This window comes from Epinephelus lanceolatus, chromosome 20, assembly GCF_041903045.1.
Source record: "Epinephelus lanceolatus isolate andai-2023 chromosome 20, ASM4190304v1, whole genome shotgun sequence".
NCBI classification, from domain to species: domain Eukaryota; kingdom Metazoa; phylum Chordata; class Actinopteri; order Perciformes; family Serranidae; genus Epinephelus; species Epinephelus lanceolatus.
In genome coordinates, this window is record NC_135753.1 from 31,774,964 (window position 1) to 31,793,375 (window position 18,412).

The window sequence follows — 18,412 nt, forward strand, 5'->3', positions numbered from 1 at the left end:
CTCTGCGTTGCAAACAGGAGATGAGTGGATTTCCTCAGAGTAAATCATTATCTCTGCACAGAGCAGACTCGACGCCCTCCCTTGCCCTCGTCTGCCCTCCCTCCATCACTCTCCCACACTGTGACCACCACCTTACCCTAACTCCCTTTTTATCATGTGTCCTTTCTCACTCACCCAAACACTGGGGTTTATTATTGAGAGAATATCACGATATCCTCCGTGTGCACAAACATATATACTCACTTGACTCTGTGGCACTGGCGAGCCGAACTCTTGTTTCCTAATCAAAAGCAAACAGCCATTAACAGAGCTCCTTCCTTGTTATCTCACACCGGCGAGTCACTTAATCAATCTGTGTTCTCCTGATGCTCAGCTCATTGTGGGTTATTTCTTTCGTTCGGAGGGTGGAGGCCTGAAAAAAACAGCTGCCTCACATGATAAAGACCTGGCTCCACTCCAAACACAATACCACTATACTTAAACTCCAACACCAGCAGACTATGGCCTCTGCACACAGTGTTGCATTATGTTTGGATGGGAAACAGGGAGGAAGATACTTTCTTTGACACTCTATGACCACACATTGGCCTCCAAACAGACGAACTGTGTGCGTGCAAGTGTGTGCATTATAGAGGACAAAATATCTATTCAAACACAGTGGTAAAACAAATACTGAGTGTCGAACAGATGTGTTGATCACATGGCTGGCTTCTCATGCCTCGTTTTAACCAAAGCTGCATGATTTCACATCCTTGAACAGTCTGTGATAATAATATTCCAGATAATATTATAATAATGGTGATGTTGTGCTTGCTCTCAGTTGTCTGTCTGCAAACTACCATGGAAAAGTTTGTTTGTGCCATAATGTTGCAGGATGTTTGAGAAAAATCACAAAAATATAAATAATTGTGTGTAAAAACAACTTTTAAACATCACAGACAAAGATTATTAAGTGTCAGTAACTCATTGTAAATTTCCCCTCTAAGTTAAAGTGACGAGTGTTATTATTACAGTCACAAGTTCTGCTCATGTTTGAAAGCACTTTAGTATTTGTGTAACATAAGTTGGGGGCATTAGATAAATATTCATCAGAGGATGAAGTGCTACTTAAATAAAAGTAGGAATACCACACTGCAAAAATAATGGACTTGTACTTAAAGGTCTAGTGTGGAAGATTTAGGGGGATATGTTGCCAGAAAGTATGTTTTCATGAGTTTATAATCACCTGAAAATAAGAATCGTTGTGTGTTTGTGACCTCAGGATGAGCTGTTTAAATCTACATAGGGAGCAGGTCCTCATCTTCAAAAAATCACCATGTTGCATCAGCATGTTTTTACAGTGGCCCAGAACAGACACACCAAACACTGGTTCTAGAGAAGTGAATCTGCTTTATTGAGTGTTTTTATCGGTTTAAATCACACGGTCCATCTGTTTTGCCAACACATTCTCACTCCGACCTCGTCACACATTGACGTTTGGTCATGGATTTTCCACGTCCAGATACGATTGGTTGTTGACGTTCTGGGACACCGTGTCAAGTTCTACCTGTTACATGCATTGTCTTTTCCCAAAATACACTTCTCTTTTCACAGGAAATTTACAGTTTACATACAGTCTCTTTCAAAATAAACTCACTACGCCAATACAACTCAGCAAATTGATGTGTTTTTCCTTCAACAACACACACACATGGTTGGGTTTAGAATAAAAGGAACAGGGTTTGGCTTTACAGTCTTACAGGAGCTGAACACCAACAGTAGTTCTTGGACCAATCCACCACAACTCGGATTTTCGCTGCCTTAACTTTCATTGATGCCACCAGACAATGTTTAACAATAATGGCAACTGGCTGTGTATCATGAAGGGACAGCTTTCTTCGTCGGTGTCTGACGCTGGAGGTCACTGACCAAGCGTCGGTTTTTGAGGACTTCAAAGCGAGACGAGGTTGGTTTTGGAGATGTACAGACATTTGTGAATAATTCAGCTCCCACTTACAACCTCCTGAACAATTAACAAATAAGGAATTCTAACCAGGAAACATTTCAGCTGGTTGCGATAATAAGTTCAATTGTCACTGATAAATGTAACGTTACCTGACATATGTCACATAGGCTATGTCAAGTGACATACGTTGCTAGATTAGGCAAACTGTATTGTCAAATCCCTGAGTTTGTTTGACCTGTCCACCTCTTACACACCACCCAAAGTAAAAGAAACAATCACAGAGCAAAACATCCTCTAAGTTATATTTTTATTCACATTTTATCATTAGATTTCCGTTACTGATTAATTACCATGTAGGAAGTCGTTTATTTTGGTTGCTGGTTAAGGTGAATTGAAATTTTGTGCAGTTTAATGTGTAGCAAAGCATCATTTTTGTGTGTGAAATTGAATCTGTAAAGTAAATATAGTTGTTGGAAACCTAGAGCAGAGTAAAAAGTACAATATGCCCAGCTTCCCACCACTGCAAAAGTAAACAAACATCCATAAAGTCTGAATATGTTCACAGGAGAACCAGAGTGCCATAAGTTTAAGAAAGGCACTCTATACAGCTCACAGTGGATAGGACAATATCAGACTTTCAAAATGACTACAATGAGATTACTGTCAAATAAGTCCCGAGATCCCCAGACACCCTGTGTAAGCATGTTAACACTGATATGAGTGCTCTGCTGCCACAGTCTCAGTGTGCCGTGCTGCTTGGTCTTTGCCTCGCGCAATTACGCCTCCCGCGGAGCTCTATGCAAGCGTTAAACGAAACATTAGCACCTCATTTAAAAAATAAAACAGCTTTTCACAAGGACAGACAGCTCCCTGGGTAGTCTTATCATGCGCAAATTAGCCAATTTACCAAACTGTTCCCCCTCTCTCTCTCTCCCTGTCTCACACACACACAAACACAGAAACAATCATCTGGAGCTAGACGCATCCTCACTCTGCCTGGTGTTACCATTGTTGTGGCACTATCAAAGATTGTTAAAGGAAGTTACCAGACGGTGAACAGAAAGTTCAGTCACTGAGACAGATTCTGGAATGAGTAGGTTTTTATTCCAACTAGCTGCGCGCCTGGTGTGTGTCTTTATAATGACTTTATATTACTCTGATTATAATGTTTGAAATGACAGTTTTGGTATTTGGATCAGGTTTGTGGGGGGATTTATTACGGGGTTATTATAGTTTATTTTAGCCCAGCCGTGGCTGTGGGGTTGACATATTCCATAAACACGCTGCTTATAATCTGCACTGTTATGAAAATTGGTTATTTTGAAAGAAATGTGCGTTGAAGTGCTTATTTAGTCTCAGTATGTGGGTGTTTGATTTGTGGTCATCATCAGCAGGAGGTGAAGTTATGCGCCATCACTGCGTTTCATCCACATGAGCATCCTGTATCCCGGTGCCACACACACTGGCACAACTAGTGTGATCATAAGCGATATAACAAAACATTGTTAGGTAAAAAACTTGATTGACTTCTACAAAGCCCCGCCCCTGCTGCTGTGTGATTGGAGGAGCGGCTGTGGGGGTGCAGCCTGTCAGGCTCTGGTATATATTGGCACCGCTTCGTCTCCAAGCCGTTGATTTGTATGGGAACCAGGTCTAAGGTGGGACGAGCCGACTGAATGTAGTCGCTGTGTTTTGACGAAAGAAAGAAGGCCCACATTTTTCCGTTTGCAGCGATCGGACAGCAGCACTTGTTGTGTGTTTCTCCCCAGACTGTGTGAGGATACAGAAAGCGCTCTCCAGAAGAAGGTGGAATCTCCTCTCAGCCATCTTGAGTGCTGCTCGCCGCCCTGAAGGCTGTTTTCTCTCCTCCTCCTCCTCCTCTTCAGCTGAAAGTAAACACGGCTTGCACATTGCTTGCAACTCTGTGCAAGATCCCGAGAGAAGCGAGATGGGCTCGCTGCGCAACATCTAACCGGAGCAGAGGCGAAAGCACACGGCAGCTGAGAGGATTTATCGCTGTTGGTACCAGAGCTGAAGAGGGGGGACACGACGCGCCGGAGGGATGGACCTGTTTGGGATTTACCTGCTCCTCTCACTCGCTCTCCTTCCCCGATCCAGCTGCACCACGGCCAAGGAGATCACCTGCCAGGAGATAGCCGTGCCCCTGTGCAAAGGCATCGGCTACAACTACACTTACATGCCCAACCAGTTTAACCACGACACGCAGGACGAGGCTGGACTGGAGGTGCACCAGTTCTGGCCTCTCGTGGAGATCCAGTGTTCACCGGACCTGAAGTTCTTCCTGTGCAGCATGTACACACCGATCTGCCTGGAGGACTATAAGAAACCTCTCCCGCCGTGCCGGAGCGTGTGTGAGAGAGCTCGGGCCGGCTGTGCGCCTCTCATGAGGCAGTACGGCTTCCCTTGGCCGGACAGGATGAAGTGTGACCTGCTGCCGGTGCAAGGCAACCCCGACACTCTGTGTATGGACTACAACAGAACCGACTCCACCACAGTGTCCCCTGTCCTGTCTAAACCCACCAACCATCCCGGTAAGGGTTACAATCCGCCTAAAAATAAGCCGAGTCGACCCGGCGCGCCTGGGAAATACAAGCCGCCCTCCGCGCCATGTGAGCCGGGGTGCAAGTGTTTGGAGCCCATGGTGCCGGTGAACACGGACCGTCACCCGCTCTACAACCGTGTCAAAACGGGTCAGATCACCAACTGCGCCATGCCGTGCCACAACCCGTATTTTACGCACGACGAGCGAGCGTTCACCGCCTTTTGGATAGGGCTTTGGTCCGTGTTGTGCTTCGTGTCAACTTTTGCCACCGTCGCCACTTTCCTCATCGACATGGAGCGCTTCAAGTACCCAGAGAGACCCATCATCTTCCTCTCTGCGTGTTACATGTTCGTGTCAGTGGGCTACATTGTCAGACTGATCGCCGGACACGAGAAAGTGGCGTGTAACCGGGAGTTCGACCTGGAGCACATCCACTATGAGACCACCGGCCCCGCGCTGTGCACCGTGGTCTTCCTCCTTATTTACTTTTTCGGCATGGCCAGCTCCATCTGGTGGGTCATACTGTCCCTGACGTGGTTCCTCGCAGCCGGGATGAAGTGGGGCAACGAGGCGATCGCCAGTTACTCCCAGTACTTCCACCTGGCAGCTTGGCTCATCCCCAGCATGAAGTCCATCGCGGTGCTGGCGCTGAGCTCCGTGGACGGGGACTCTGTGGCTGGCATCTGCTACGTGGGGAACCAGAACCTGGACAACTTGCGGGGCTTCGTTTTAGCCCCTTTGGTGATTTATTTATTCATAGGCACTATGTTCCTCCTGGCCGGATTTGTGTCTCTGTTCAGGATCCGCAGCGTCATCAAACAAGGTGGCACCAAAACTGACAAACTGGAGAAGCTGATGATCAGAATAGGCATCTTCACGGTGCTGTACACGGTGCCAGCCACCATCATAGTCGCCTGTTACTTTTATGAGCAGCACAACAGGCAGAGCTGGGAGATCACACACAACTGCTCCAACTGTTTATTAGAAAGGGACCGCAGGAGTCCGGACTATGCAGTTTTTATGTTGAAGTACTTTATGTGCCTTCTGGTGGGCATCACGTCCGGAGTGTGGATCTGGTCTGGGAAAACTTTGGACTCCTGGAGGACTTTTTGCACCAGGTGCTGCTGGGGCAGTAAAGGCACCAGCGGCTCCATGTACAGCGACGTGAGCACCGGACTAACGTGGAGGTCAGGCACGGCCAGCTCCGTGTCTTGCCCCAAGCAGATGCCATTGTCCCAGGTTTGAATGAAGGGGGGAAAAAGCAGCTTATGAGGACTGCTAATTGTTTGGGAGATAACCCATCACTCCCTGTCTTAAGCAATTTGCATAGTAATGAACTGCTGCTGAGGTCCCCCCCCCCCTCCTTAAACATCCACACACCTCTGGCATTCACACAGGTTAATTCCTCCTTGTTTATATGTATTAGAGGAGCAGACTGAGGCTTTTTACGCAAACTGGGCATTACAGAGACAGTTTTGTTCCTAAGTAGCTTCATACAAAGAGCAGTTGGGTTTTTTATTGACATTTTATCTACACAGTGCCAGACAACATTGTATAATTCAATCACATCAAAGATGGTTTAAATTAAGCCTTAATAGTGCCCAAGTATTTTACGGGTCGTTCATTTTTTTGTAATTTTCAAATGTATTTATATAAAAGTTATGTAAAGTCCTGTACATTTGTGTATAAAAGAAAACTTTATAAGCTATTGTAAATTTGTACAAAGTGTAGATGTCTCTTTTTGTGAGAAAAAAAAGCAAATATGACCTTTATTTTGACAATAAAACATTTGATAAATCTCAAACATCTGTTGCAGTGTGTTCCCATGCCGAGGAAAAAGAAAAAGGGAGGCTGTTCTTCAGGCATATTTTGTGGTTCCTTGTGGTCACCGTGTTGAGGATGGCAGCAGCAATAGCAGCTTTTCGAGAGCCCCGGCTAAAAAGGAAGCCCTTTTTAACCATCAGAGACCAGTAATTAGAGGCAGGGGTTGAGTTGGAGCATCTCCATAATTGTTGAAGTCCTCTTCACATGCCTGCCGAAGCCCGCTTTCTTAATTTAGTAAAAGAGGGAGTGGGTGAATGGGGGTATAAATGCAGGGAACAGACCCTTTTCATCTGCAGAAACTTTGATCTTTCTTTTTCTAACAGGCTAGAATAAAGGTGGTGTGTATTAGGAGTGTCTGTCTGATGTGCCAAGGTTCCCCCTAAACGTCCCCATTTGGATGCTTTGATGGACGTCCTACAATTGAAAGAGCATTTTGGAACCCCTCGCCTTTCTGGGTTTGTCAGAGCTGAAACCTGCCAGAGCCCCTGCGTCTTGTGTTTGGTTTTTTCGCAGAGCCTCAATTGAAACATCTTCTCCCTCGGCTCAAGCTGTGTCAGCGAGTGCAGGGGCCTTGACATGAATGATATTGAAATAGCAATGAAAGCCCCACAGGTGGTCTGTTCACATGATCTCACATCTTAGGGCCCCCTAATCGAGGCATTTTTTGCCACAAATGTATCTGGTTTGGTCCCAATTAACCCAATGCGCTGGCATAAGATGATACACTGTAACCCAGCGTAGAAATGCCTTTGATTTGGTGGTCAATGGTGACAGTGGGTTTTGTAGTGACTGCTTTGTTCCTGCTTTATTTCCTTCACACTCAGACTGTAGATGTAAACCCCCAAAGCTTCTTTTCAGTGGAGTGCAGACGTGCATCTGTTGGGAGTGTAAATCAGCCATATAAATCTTGCATCAGTGCTGTCAGTGAAGACACCAGGCAATGAAGATGGAAGTCACAACAAAAATGTGCTTTTCTTAAGATCAGAAGAGCGGCTTCTTCTTTTTCTTTGCCTCCACAAAGCTCATCAGTAGTTAGTAGTAGTAGTAGTGTGTGTGTAAACTTACTAAATGTCACGTTTAGAAGTGTAAATCTTCATAAGAACGTAAACTTTGAATCGCTCTATCACACAAGTTCATGCTCTAAATCCTTCGCTGTTATATTTCCATCAAATAGTTACGGTTGCTTTCAGTCTTGTAGCTTGCTTTTCTGGTGTTTACCTCAGAAACCTCAGTCAGTGTGCAGCTCCAGCTCTCACTGCCAGCCCCTCTGCTGTGACATTAATGTGCAGCCCCACCTAGTGGTCGAAGCAGAGCTGTACACCTCCACACGTCTCCAAACAAGTGTCTGGGAATGATGTAATTTTGCTTTTAACAAGAGAGAGGTTTGTTTGGCACCAGGGGTGGGATCATGGATCATTTCTATCTCTCTGGGAAAATTTTAACACCTAAATGGACCATTTTTAGAGCATTTTGAGAGCAAAATCTTGGCACAGGCATTCTCAAAGTTTTGGTTAGTGAGTGCCGTTTTAGGGAGCAAGCGTATGATCGAAGCCAGACAGTAAAAGTGCACAAATTATGACTGTTTTTCTGACATTTTTACGACATAAACTGACTTTTCCTGACATTTTTTATGAAATATTAACACTTTACAAGAACTGTAATAGTCATGAGTGATCTAGCCTTCGTAACATTTATTTTATATTTTAGTTTACCACTTTTAATACATTTTAAAGTGAAGAAAAAGAGGGACAGTGCAGTGTTGACACTGATTGTGCCCACCCACAGCTGTCAAGCAACTTTAAGTGGGTGGTTTCAGCTACACACTTTCCATCAGTGTATGATGATAATGATAAACTGAAACTCCAATATGCTTAAGCTCTTATATGTGTTTATGATTATGTCTATTTTATTTAGAAAGGGACAGTGCATATTAATTAACGTGATCAAATGAGCCACGTAAATGTGCCAGATTTAGCCATACAGGCTTATTTTCATCTGCAGTCCCTGTCAGGTTGATGGTACATGTGTAAATAAGAAAAAGATGTTTTAATGACATAAAGACGCACAGATAAAAGTGGACTGATGGCATGTCTGTAGAGGGGCACATGAGCACAGAGCAAGCACGTAACCATAGACAAAAGCACAAAGCAAAAACAAGACATAAGCACTGTTACATTATGAACGTACTATACAAAAACACAAAACATAGACTAAAGCCACAAACAAACACACAAAGGCACAAGGCAAAGCACAATTACCAAGACAGTGACATCACCATAAAACCAAAGCACATTAAGAAAAAGGTACTCGACAAAAGCACATGTTTGATCGTCCAGTAACCGCTGTTTTAATAATTTGGAGAATGACGTAAGAGATGTGATGTTCCTGAGGTCTGTGTCTACAGTGTTCCAGGTGTGTGCTGCTCGACTGGAAAAGTCTGACTGTCCAAAGTTGCTCTTTCTCTGTGGTATTTTACAATCCCCCCTGGATGAGATCTGGTAGATGATTTTGTTTAATGAATTTATTAAGTGGAGCAGGCGCCATGAAGGCCAGGAAGAATTTTATATACAAGCATCGGCACATGACGTGAAAAGGTTTATGGCATGATGGATTCAGCATGAAAACAATCAGATCTACACATGAACTTGCCCGTCAGTGGAAATGTATGGTTTTTACAGCTGATATGATTTGGTGATTAATTGATTTGTCAGTCAATAGGAAAATAATCATCAGTTAGTTTGATAATCGTCAAGCAAAAATAGTGAAAACATGAGAAACTTTCCCCTGTTTCAGCTTCTCAGATGTGAAACCAGACATTTAAAAATCGTCAGCTACAGTTGTGGGAAGTTGTGAGACACATTTTTAATCGGAAAAATAACCTGCAGAGATTCAAAACAGAATCAATTAAACTCCACAGAAGGAAATAACAATAGAACCCTGACAGATGAGTATCACTTAAAATCACAAGTGTATTATTTTTTATGAATAGCATCCCAAATTGGATTTCCAAATTGAAAACTGATCTGTAGTCCTTGTCAATCAAAACTTCTGCATCCCTGAAGTCAGACCTGAAGAATCCCATGTTAACCTCACTAACCTCCTGCGCTTAACATCAACTTTATGACACACAAGCCAAAGTTTAGGCTGCTCCTGAGAGCATTTATTAGACCTTTTAAAATTAATGTTTACTGCTGAACACATTGCCCTGACCCATCTTGGACTACCTGGCTCCACAAACCAACTGTCCAGGCCTTTAAAGCAGCGTGTCCTGGCTTGGCTGTTCTGCACACATTGTAATTAACAGGTAACGGCCTGTTTCCTCAGCAGGGGTCACCACAGGGGTCACCGGCCCGACTCAGTGCAGTTTACAGGAGAAAGTATGAGAGTGCCATTAGGAGTGGCTTCACACAGACAGGGCAGGGCTCTCAGAATTGCTGGGTATTAACTGGTAATAGCGCAGGGTCAAGTCTGGCTTTACGAGGGAGCATTTTACAGCCGCTCGTCTGATCTTGTCAGGGCTTGTTCTTCACCGCCACCCTTGACCCTTAACAACTGGTGCAGAGGCGTAACCAAGGTAAACAAATCAGCGCATGAATCCAGGAGTTGATCGTCCGTGCAGCTGATTGAATTATCTTCTCTCTGTATACAGATGTTACAGCCTGATTTGTGGGGTCGGGAGGAACGTTCGCACATTGTTGCCCATCAAATATTGATGGCGGCGTTTGATGGGAGGCAGACACAGAGGAGAGGGATGATCGGCAGCTCATGCTTTTTAATACTATTGATCCTTGTGATGCATCTGGGAGAAGGTTGTTGTTTTTTATCTCTTAATGCACGAGAGGCGATGCTGCAGCTGTGGAGGCATCTTGTGATGTGCATTAGATGTTGTTTTAATTAAAGATTACAACAGACAGCTGACTGTGTTTAGTTAAAGTTAAAAAACATGAGTTAACAATGATAAAGAATTAAATGTGCCAAAAAATTGAAGTCTAAAGCACCTACATTAATTTCCTAAATATGCCAGTTACTATTATTCTCTTTATTTTCCACATTCGCCAGAGGAAGATGAGCAACAGCACTAAAACCCCAGAGTTTCCATGAGTGTATTCTTCTGTGCATAAAGCATAGCGGTGACCTCGGGTTCCTGTGACCCGTTTAGATTAATGTTGAAGCTCCTGACCTGCAGCTCAGGCACATTATTCCCAGCTGGCCATTTGAGACGGCAGATGTTGGAAAATAGAGGGCCTTGACGCTCGGGCTTCACGGTTATAGTTTCTGAGGGACTCGGCTGTCATTGAAGCTGTTGCAGTTTGGTTTGCACGTATAAAAATGTAGGAAGATAGCTGAGGTCAAACTAAAATAACATGCTGAAGTCTTTGCTTCACTTCAGCGCTATGACCGAGCCCTGACAAAGATATCAGCATAAATGGCCGGCTCCCCTGTTGGCACAGCAACAATGCCTCTGTGGTTTAGTAGTCCTTACAGTGCACCCCTGCTGCCTCATCCAATCCAAGGACCCCACCTCCACACACACACACACACACAGCGGCAGAACACTGTGTTCCCTCAGTCCTTCACTGACTGACTGACATGTACACAAAAGGAAAAACTTCTTTCATCTGAAGCGCTGAGTGTTTTGCCAGATTCACTGTGGGTACGGTCACATCAAGGGGGGCAGAGGGTGGGGATCTTAGTCCAACAAACATGCCCGCACTCAGCATCGTAAATGGGTGTGATGTCGCCGTGCTGATAATAAATAAACAGCAATCACAACAATCAGATGATGTGCAGAAACTACTTCTGCGTACAACCTGTAGCTCTGCAGCTCAGTGCCGTGTGTTCATACATGCAGTGTTGGGGAAGCTACTTTGAAAACACAGCTTTGCAGGATACCAGTTACATCACATGGGAGGAGGTTGAACTACAGCAAAGCTATCATGTGGGGAGAAATCTAAGAGTCCACGTGGGAGGACTGCATCAACAACTTCTCTGAACCTTTCGTTAATGAACAGCAAAAAATACCTATGACTAATTGACACCTAGTGTGTTCTAGTTTAGTTTTCAAATTCAGATTTGTTTGAAGAAAGGTATTTGCACATACAGCTGTGTCAGATGCAGGTGCGCTGGAAAATATCACTTGAGTCTTTGAACAGAAAATCCTGCACACTGCTGCAAACAGTTTATCAGTAACACTAACATTTCAGTCCTCCTGAATCTTCGTCAAGAGTGTCCAATACCTTTCTTTCCAACACTGAGCTTATATAGAAACTGCTCCACCCATTTCACAGGTGTGCACAGGTGTGAGCGAATTATTCAGTTGTGGGTGTGTCTCTCAATGATTGACAACAGCCTGTGCACCATGTGTCACATACCCCACAAACAAAAGAACCAGGGAACAAGAAACAACCTCAGGCTCCTTTCACAATAAAATGTATTTACACGATTATTTACATAAAATGTTGATCTAATGAATGAACACATCAGCCTTGCAGCTTTCATAAATCATTCAAAATGTTCAACAGTGTGCATTCTTATGCCGTGTATTATAAATTGGACTTTTGAGATGCCAAATTCCCGCACACCTGTGTACACTTGTTAAATGGATGGAGCAGTTTCTATTTAAGATTAATGTTAAATAATGGTGTTGAACACTCTTGATGAAGGTCCAGGAGGACCGAATGGTTAGTGTTACTGATGAATGGTGAAGCTGAGTAAGAGCAGTGTGTGAGATTTTCTGTTCAAAGACACAAATTCAGATTCAAACCATTAGAAACTGAAGCCAAATATTTTTCACCAGTGAGCTGATAATCAAACTTCCTGGAGCTGCCCTGAGAGTGGGCAGGGTTCAGTCACAGTGGAGAAGCAATCAAAATAGAATGAAATAAAATAACAATTTGAAAAATCATTAACTTCCTTTTACAATTATTGATCATTGTGTCAGTAGTAAACTACAGAAATTTGACAGTAAAGTAATTAAACTACTCAAATAACTATGCCAATTCATTGACATGTGGTTCACTACTCCGACACTTCGTGAAATGAAAATTCACACATAATTAATCAAACTTTTTGCATTTTATATTTTATTGGAAGCATCTGAGTTCAATTATAACAATGTTCATTTGAACAAGAACACTGCAATTATCTGCTGCTGCTTTATTGGAGGTTCCCAACAACAGCCGGAAGAAGATCGAGGATGCAGCCTTTGTCAGTGACGCCTCAAAGCTATGGAACACACTACCTGTACACCAGGGAAGCTGCTCGCTAAATATCTTTAAAAGTAGCCTTTAACCAGCTCTGACTTCCCGATACAGGTCTGAAACTCTTTATTTTTACTCTTCACACTGCTGCAACTCTTAAAATCTCACTTGATTTTAAACTGCCCTTATTGTAAAGCACTTTGTGTTACATTTCTTGTATGAAAAGTGCTATATAAATAAAGCTTATTATTGTTGTAGTTAGTCAGTTCGTTACTTCCTAGCAGTCTCAGTAGGTCACCTCACTAAAAAAAGAAAATACAATTTTAAATTCTACTAATTTGAAATTTTGTGTACACACACACGTGTAGTGAAATTGTTTTAACAAGTATGCTGAAAGTCATGTAATATATCAGAGGACAAGGCTTTTAATTTCATGATAATATATGGTATATAAAATACATTTCTCCAACACATTATATAAGACAAAGTGGCTCATGTAACAATGACATTAATATTTTCCCTCTTGACGCAGCCTTTGCCCTATTGCTCATGTTCAGAAATAAAACTTTATTAAATGCAGTACACATTTTTGTCCACTTGAGGGAGCCAATCACTTGATGTTGTCTTTGCTCTCCAAATGGACAATGTCATGTAATTTTATTATGTCAAGAAACAGGCAAAACATTTTTATATTTTGTCCATTTAAGGTGAATTTACGAAAATATAATTTTTTACTGTATTTGGTGTATTGTTCCAGGCCTCTTGTTTCCACGAATCAATCCTCATTGTGTCTTCAGTGTTGTCTACTGCATGGCCCTGAGCTGGACCTTCATGCAGTAAGGTTGAGGAGACAGAGTGACGCCGTAGACGGGGCTGAGGTCTGGCTGCCCTGCGTCCTCGGGCCAGACGAACTTGAACTTCCTCAGCAGAGTCACCATGATGAGGAAGAGCTCCATGCGAGCCAGACCCTCGCCAAGACACATACGAGGACCTGAGACATTGCACGTTTTAATCAGTAAGTCACGTACATTTCTTGGAAAAGAAGATGACAGATGATGTCTCTTATACCTGCAGAGAAAGGCATAAACGCCTCTGGCTTCACAAACTCTCCCTGGTCATTCAGGAAGTTTTCAGGGTTGAATTCATGAGGGAATTTCCACTGTTCCTCCTCGTTCAGCACCGAGTTCAGGTTTTGGATGATCAGTGTACCCTGAGGAGGAAAAGGAGGCAGATATATTCCCACGTTCCTGGCTCAGTATCCTCTTAATATGACTCATGAAGACCTTTCAAAGGGTTTTATGTTCTTAGTAAGGTTTTCCTGAGGTCAGATGTTCAGTGAGTTTCCTTGGGTCAATATGCTGAAATCTCCAAACCCAAGTAGTCAGTTTACAGTGATATCAAATAGAGAAAAGCAGTATATCCTCACATTGGACACACTGGAACCAGAGAGGACAGTGGGTGTTTTTGCTTGCAAATTAATTTAAAACATTAATCAGTCTGCTTTCAGTCTAGGGTTGTTTGCAACATTGCACATCAGCAATCGAAGGCATCTCCTGGAGGCTGTAAAATGACGTAAGAAAACCATCATCAGTCTCACCCTGGGTAAGAAATATCCCATGAGCTCTGTGTCACTTGTTGTGCAGTGGTAGACACTGAGAGGGACGGTGTTGGCAACCCTTTGGACTTCATGGATCACAGCCTGGAGGAAAAGAAATGAGACAACATGTTCTTTTGCTTTATCAAACTACTCGTCTACTCTGCTGCCAGACATACAAACGAGCGACTGCACATGAAATAGCAAAACAACACAACACATAGAAATCTGTCTGATGATGTACCTGCATGTAGGGCATGTTGTGTCGGTCGTCATAACTGGCATGATCCTTCTTTTCCAGCACTTGGTCTATCTCCTGCTGACATCGCTCTGATAGAAAGAGACACAGGAGACAGAGCAAGAAATGAGATAAGAGAAGACTACAGATGCCAGAATGATGGATTAAAAGCACAGTAGTTATATGTACCTTGTATATGTGGGTAGGCCATGAGGTAGAGGAAGCCGGTGAGCAGGGTGTTGGACGTGGTGTCAGTCCCAGCGAAGTGAAGATCCAGAATGAACATGAGGAGTCGATCCTCACAGAAAGACGAGCCATCTCCTCTCTGGAAGAAGAAAAGGGATCAGTTGGATTTTATCCTTCCTTATCTCTCATTTAAATATACTTTATTTGCATGACACACACCTTATCCAGTTCGTCCAGATAGCAGTCAAGAAAGTCTCGTGGCTGCCCAGGGACCCTGGTGTCTTTGTGCTCAGTCAGCAGACGAGTTACAAGTTTCTTACAGGTCTGAGTTTGGTGAAAAGACACAGGATGTGAACAGTGGGGATATAAATAAGGATAACATGAAGTGCTCCAGGCCCACCTTAATGTTCTTAAACGCCTTCTTGAAGGGCAGCGGCAGGTTTCGGATCATTGGAACGGAGTCATACAGCTGTGAGGAGAGAGAAACTTTTAACAGTGGAAAGGAAAGAGGTGAGATGTTTAAACTTTTGCTGCAGATCACTTCTGTGCATGTCAAAGAGGTGATGTGCCATGCTTTTTTTAAAAAATTAACAGTTTTTCCTTTGGGAAAGTTTTAATGTCAGTTTAAACACTGTTATTCTTGTGGAATAGCATTAGGCAGGCTTGTCCATTCCTATTCAAATGATTACAAGGAATACAGGAGGGTCACTTCCTGACTAGTCTACGTAACGTCCAATTAGCCAACAGTAGCTAAAACTAAGCAGGAAACTATCTGGGTAACTTGGCTGTGTGAAAACAGAAAATCACGGACTTAAGTTAAAAGCTTGAATATCTACTTGAGTGCCCTCAGCATAAAAAAGCCCAGGAACCCAATTTCTTACTACTTAATGTAGCTAGCATTCAGCTAACATTTAACTGCACAGCTACAGTGAAATAAAAGGCTGTTTATAAACACTGGAAATTAAGATCTGATGTATCCTTGTATCAATACAAGAAAGAGTCGGCACATTTTACAGAAGCTCGATAGACTGCTCCAGCAATGAGTCTTAAAACCTGGAAATTAATCAGCATTTCTGCTCTTTTGGTTCCCTTGTCTCAAAGTCAGTGGATTTTTTGATGGGGTTTTGGTTACGTGCCTCAAATACGGTTCACGTTTTTTTCTACAACATAAAATACGTCAGTAAATACCTGCCTGTTAATTCATATTAGTATTTGTCTGTGAAGGTAATCTTGAAGAAAACCTGTAAATATCTTAATAAACTTTTGCTCGCAACATTTAATTACATAATGTTCTGCGATAATCCAAAATGCGGAGGAGAAATTCCACTGGCTTTTTGTCAAGGGAACCAGAGTGATGCTAACTTCCGGACTGGCCTACAAAAAAAAAAAAGTAATCCCTGCATCCCTGTCATTAACATGCATCTCTTTTTCTTTTTTAATTTCTTTCCACTGGAACAGCATACTATCAGAGCTGTATGAACTTTGAATATCTGTATTAATTCCTTCATTTCGATCTCTACCACTCTCAGAAGCAAGATGTCCGAGCTAAAGTTGTTACCTTACAAACATGCTGTTACTCACCATAGCCCAGGGTCCATTAGCTATCTTAGAGTTTTCTTTAAAGCACTGAACGACCACTTTGATGAAGCTGTCGTCGTAGTCGTACCGCGTACCAAACAGAACCTGGCAGATGATGTTGGAGGCTGCGTTATGGAACATAACCTGAGGACTCATCGTTGTACCTGTGGCAGATGTGAGAATGACGTTACGTTGTTAACGCTGTATCAAAGGTCACAGTGAGTGCCTCCACAGATGGCATACCAATGCTCCTTTCCAGTGTGTCCACTGTGTAATGCATCTCTCCCAGAATCCTCTGCTCCATCGATTGTTTCCCCAGACCAAAGTTCCTCAAGGTTATCAGAGCAAAGCGGCGATGCTCCTTCCAACTGGGACCGTAGTCCGCCAGAACCATTCCTACAACAGGTGCGGCTTTTGCTTAACCCATGAATGTGCTGAATTAAACAAGGGTGTTTTTTATTTTACTTTAAGTGATGTTTAGCCACATACACTCTGACGCCTCATCTCTGTCTTACCGCTCTGTGTGAGGTCACTGACAAATATGTCCTGGGGTCGTCCTGCAAAATCAGCAGCTTTGGTCATCATCGCCTCCTTCATGGCCTGAACCCCATTGATGATGACGGCCGGTTTGGGTCCCAGGAAGATACTGTAGACGTTTCCATAGCACTTCCTCAGCTGGAGCACAGAAAGAAGATCTTAAAATGCATCATGTATTAGATTTTAATCACCCCCATAAAGATGACTTCCTTTAAAAAAGTCAGCTACTAAGAGTATTGACATGTCTAACCTATTCAAATATTCTAGAGTGACTGCTTAAATATAGTTTAAAGCCAATCAGCTGTGCAAACAGGAGTAAATAAAGTTATATTAAAACATTAGCCTATCACTGCTGAGCAAACTTTGCCCATAGAAATAAAATACCTGCAAACATCTAGATGAATTAATAATCAGCAATTATTGTCAATCAGTGTCACTTGTAGCCTTGAGGCAATGCATAATCTGCACAGTTTAATTAGCTAACGCAACATGCTAAAAGCCACTCTGCCATGGAGCTACTTACTCACACTTAATGCTTAGGGACTGTTTGTTATTTATGAGGGATGAGGGGTGGTACAAATAGGGGGAGGCATGTCAAAGCAGTAGGCTTAGGGGAGGGGCATACACATTTAAATGGTTGTATTTTGTGTTTTTTTAACAGCAGATTTTTAAAGAAGACATGCCCTCCAAGCCTGCCCAGGGGTTTGCCAAAATGACACCATTTATCACAGCCACAAGCTACAAAAACAGAAAGTATTGGTGGATTTTGAAATATCCTGACGTTTCTTGGACACATTATGTGCAACAAATGCTTTTGTCAGGAAAAAATAACAACCAAACGTGACCTTAAAACAGTGATATTTCATCTAAATCATTTTATTGTACTCATCATTTAAAATTTGGCCAACATAAATTGTTTGCACCAACAAACATCAATTTAAAAATGTAACATCTCATTCAAGATGGTGAGAGGGTCACGCATTTTCCGCTAGTCTTGCAAGGCTCAAGGAAAAATATTTGTAGCTTCGGGGAGAGTCAAAATAGAAAAGAAAAATCAAGTCACACCACAGCCACCCTCCTCCTCTGACCAATACAGAACAGTCCCTTAGTGTGCATGTGAATGAGTGTGGTTATGCTACTGCTGATCAGCACCTTAACACTCAAAGGCAATGTAAGAGTCCCATGTCTGTGTTTGTCTTACCCTCTCAAAATCCCTGATGGGGTTGTCCAGGCTGAGGCTCAACAGGTTCCCGAGTATCGGCAATGGAGCAGGCCCTGGAGGAAAGTTCTTTGGTCTCTGGCATTTCAGACAGAGAATGAAGAAGAACACACAGATCCATAGCAGAATGAAAGACACAAACATGGTGGAACGGTTTAGGCTGATTTAAAGAGACTAGCTGTATGACTGGCTTTAAAAGGAGTTGCTCAAATCTCAGCCCTGCCTCCTGAGGGCTGTCTAAATGTAAGCCTATTCTACATTGTTAAGACACGTGGAAAGACACAACGGAGCAGGTTCTGACAGGCTTCGCTTTGCTTATTCAGCTACTGTATGTGTGCATTGTGACAGCCCCTATGTTCCACCTGGCCTCCCTGCTGCTGCTGTGTTTTCTGTCAGGCAGCATGATCATGATCAGCAGCATGGGACACACCTGTGACAGCAGGCACGCTACGTTTCTCTGCATTCCTGGTTACATGAAGCAACCTGCTCAGGGCCTGGAAAACATAACAACATATGAATTTTCACTGT

The 18,412-nt window shown here is 43.1% G+C and overlaps 2 protein-coding genes across 3 annotated transcripts; one reads left to right on the forward strand and one right to left on the reverse strand.

The window, feature by feature from the left end:
- Nucleotides 1-3,581: 3,581 nt before the first annotated feature.
- Nucleotides 3,582-6,312, forward strand: fzd8a (frizzled class receptor 8a). Its single transcript, XM_033638221.2, has one exon. It carries the CDS (start codon nucleotides 4,008-4,010, stop codon nucleotides 5,751-5,753), a length of 1,746 nt encoding a protein of 581 aa, XP_033494112.1. The 5' UTR covers nucleotides 3,582-4,007; the 3' UTR covers nucleotides 5,754-6,312.
- Nucleotides 6,313-12,939: 6,627 nt separating this feature from the next.
- On the reverse strand, nucleotides 12,940-18,267 carry LOC117264465 (cytochrome P450 2F2-like). Of its 2 annotated transcripts, XM_033638420.2 has the most exons (11): nucleotides 17,867-18,267; nucleotides 16,644-16,803; nucleotides 16,372-16,524; nucleotides 16,132-16,292; nucleotides 14,951-15,019; nucleotides 14,770-14,874; nucleotides 14,554-14,689; nucleotides 14,371-14,456; nucleotides 14,130-14,231; nucleotides 13,601-13,742; nucleotides 12,940-13,523 (listed from the first exon to the last, which is right to left on the reverse strand). In XM_033638420.2, the coding sequence occupies exons 1-11, from the start codon at nucleotides 18,026-18,028 to the stop codon at nucleotides 13,336-13,338; spliced, it is 1,464 nt and encodes a 487-aa protein (XP_033494311.2). In that variant the 5' UTR covers nucleotides 18,029-18,267; the 3' UTR covers nucleotides 12,940-13,335. The 2 variants fall into 2 exon arrangements, with proteins under 2 accessions (XP_033494311.2, XP_033494312.2); XM_033638421.2 differs by lacking the exon at nucleotides 16,372-16,524.
- Nucleotides 18,268-18,412: the final 145 nt, after the last annotated feature.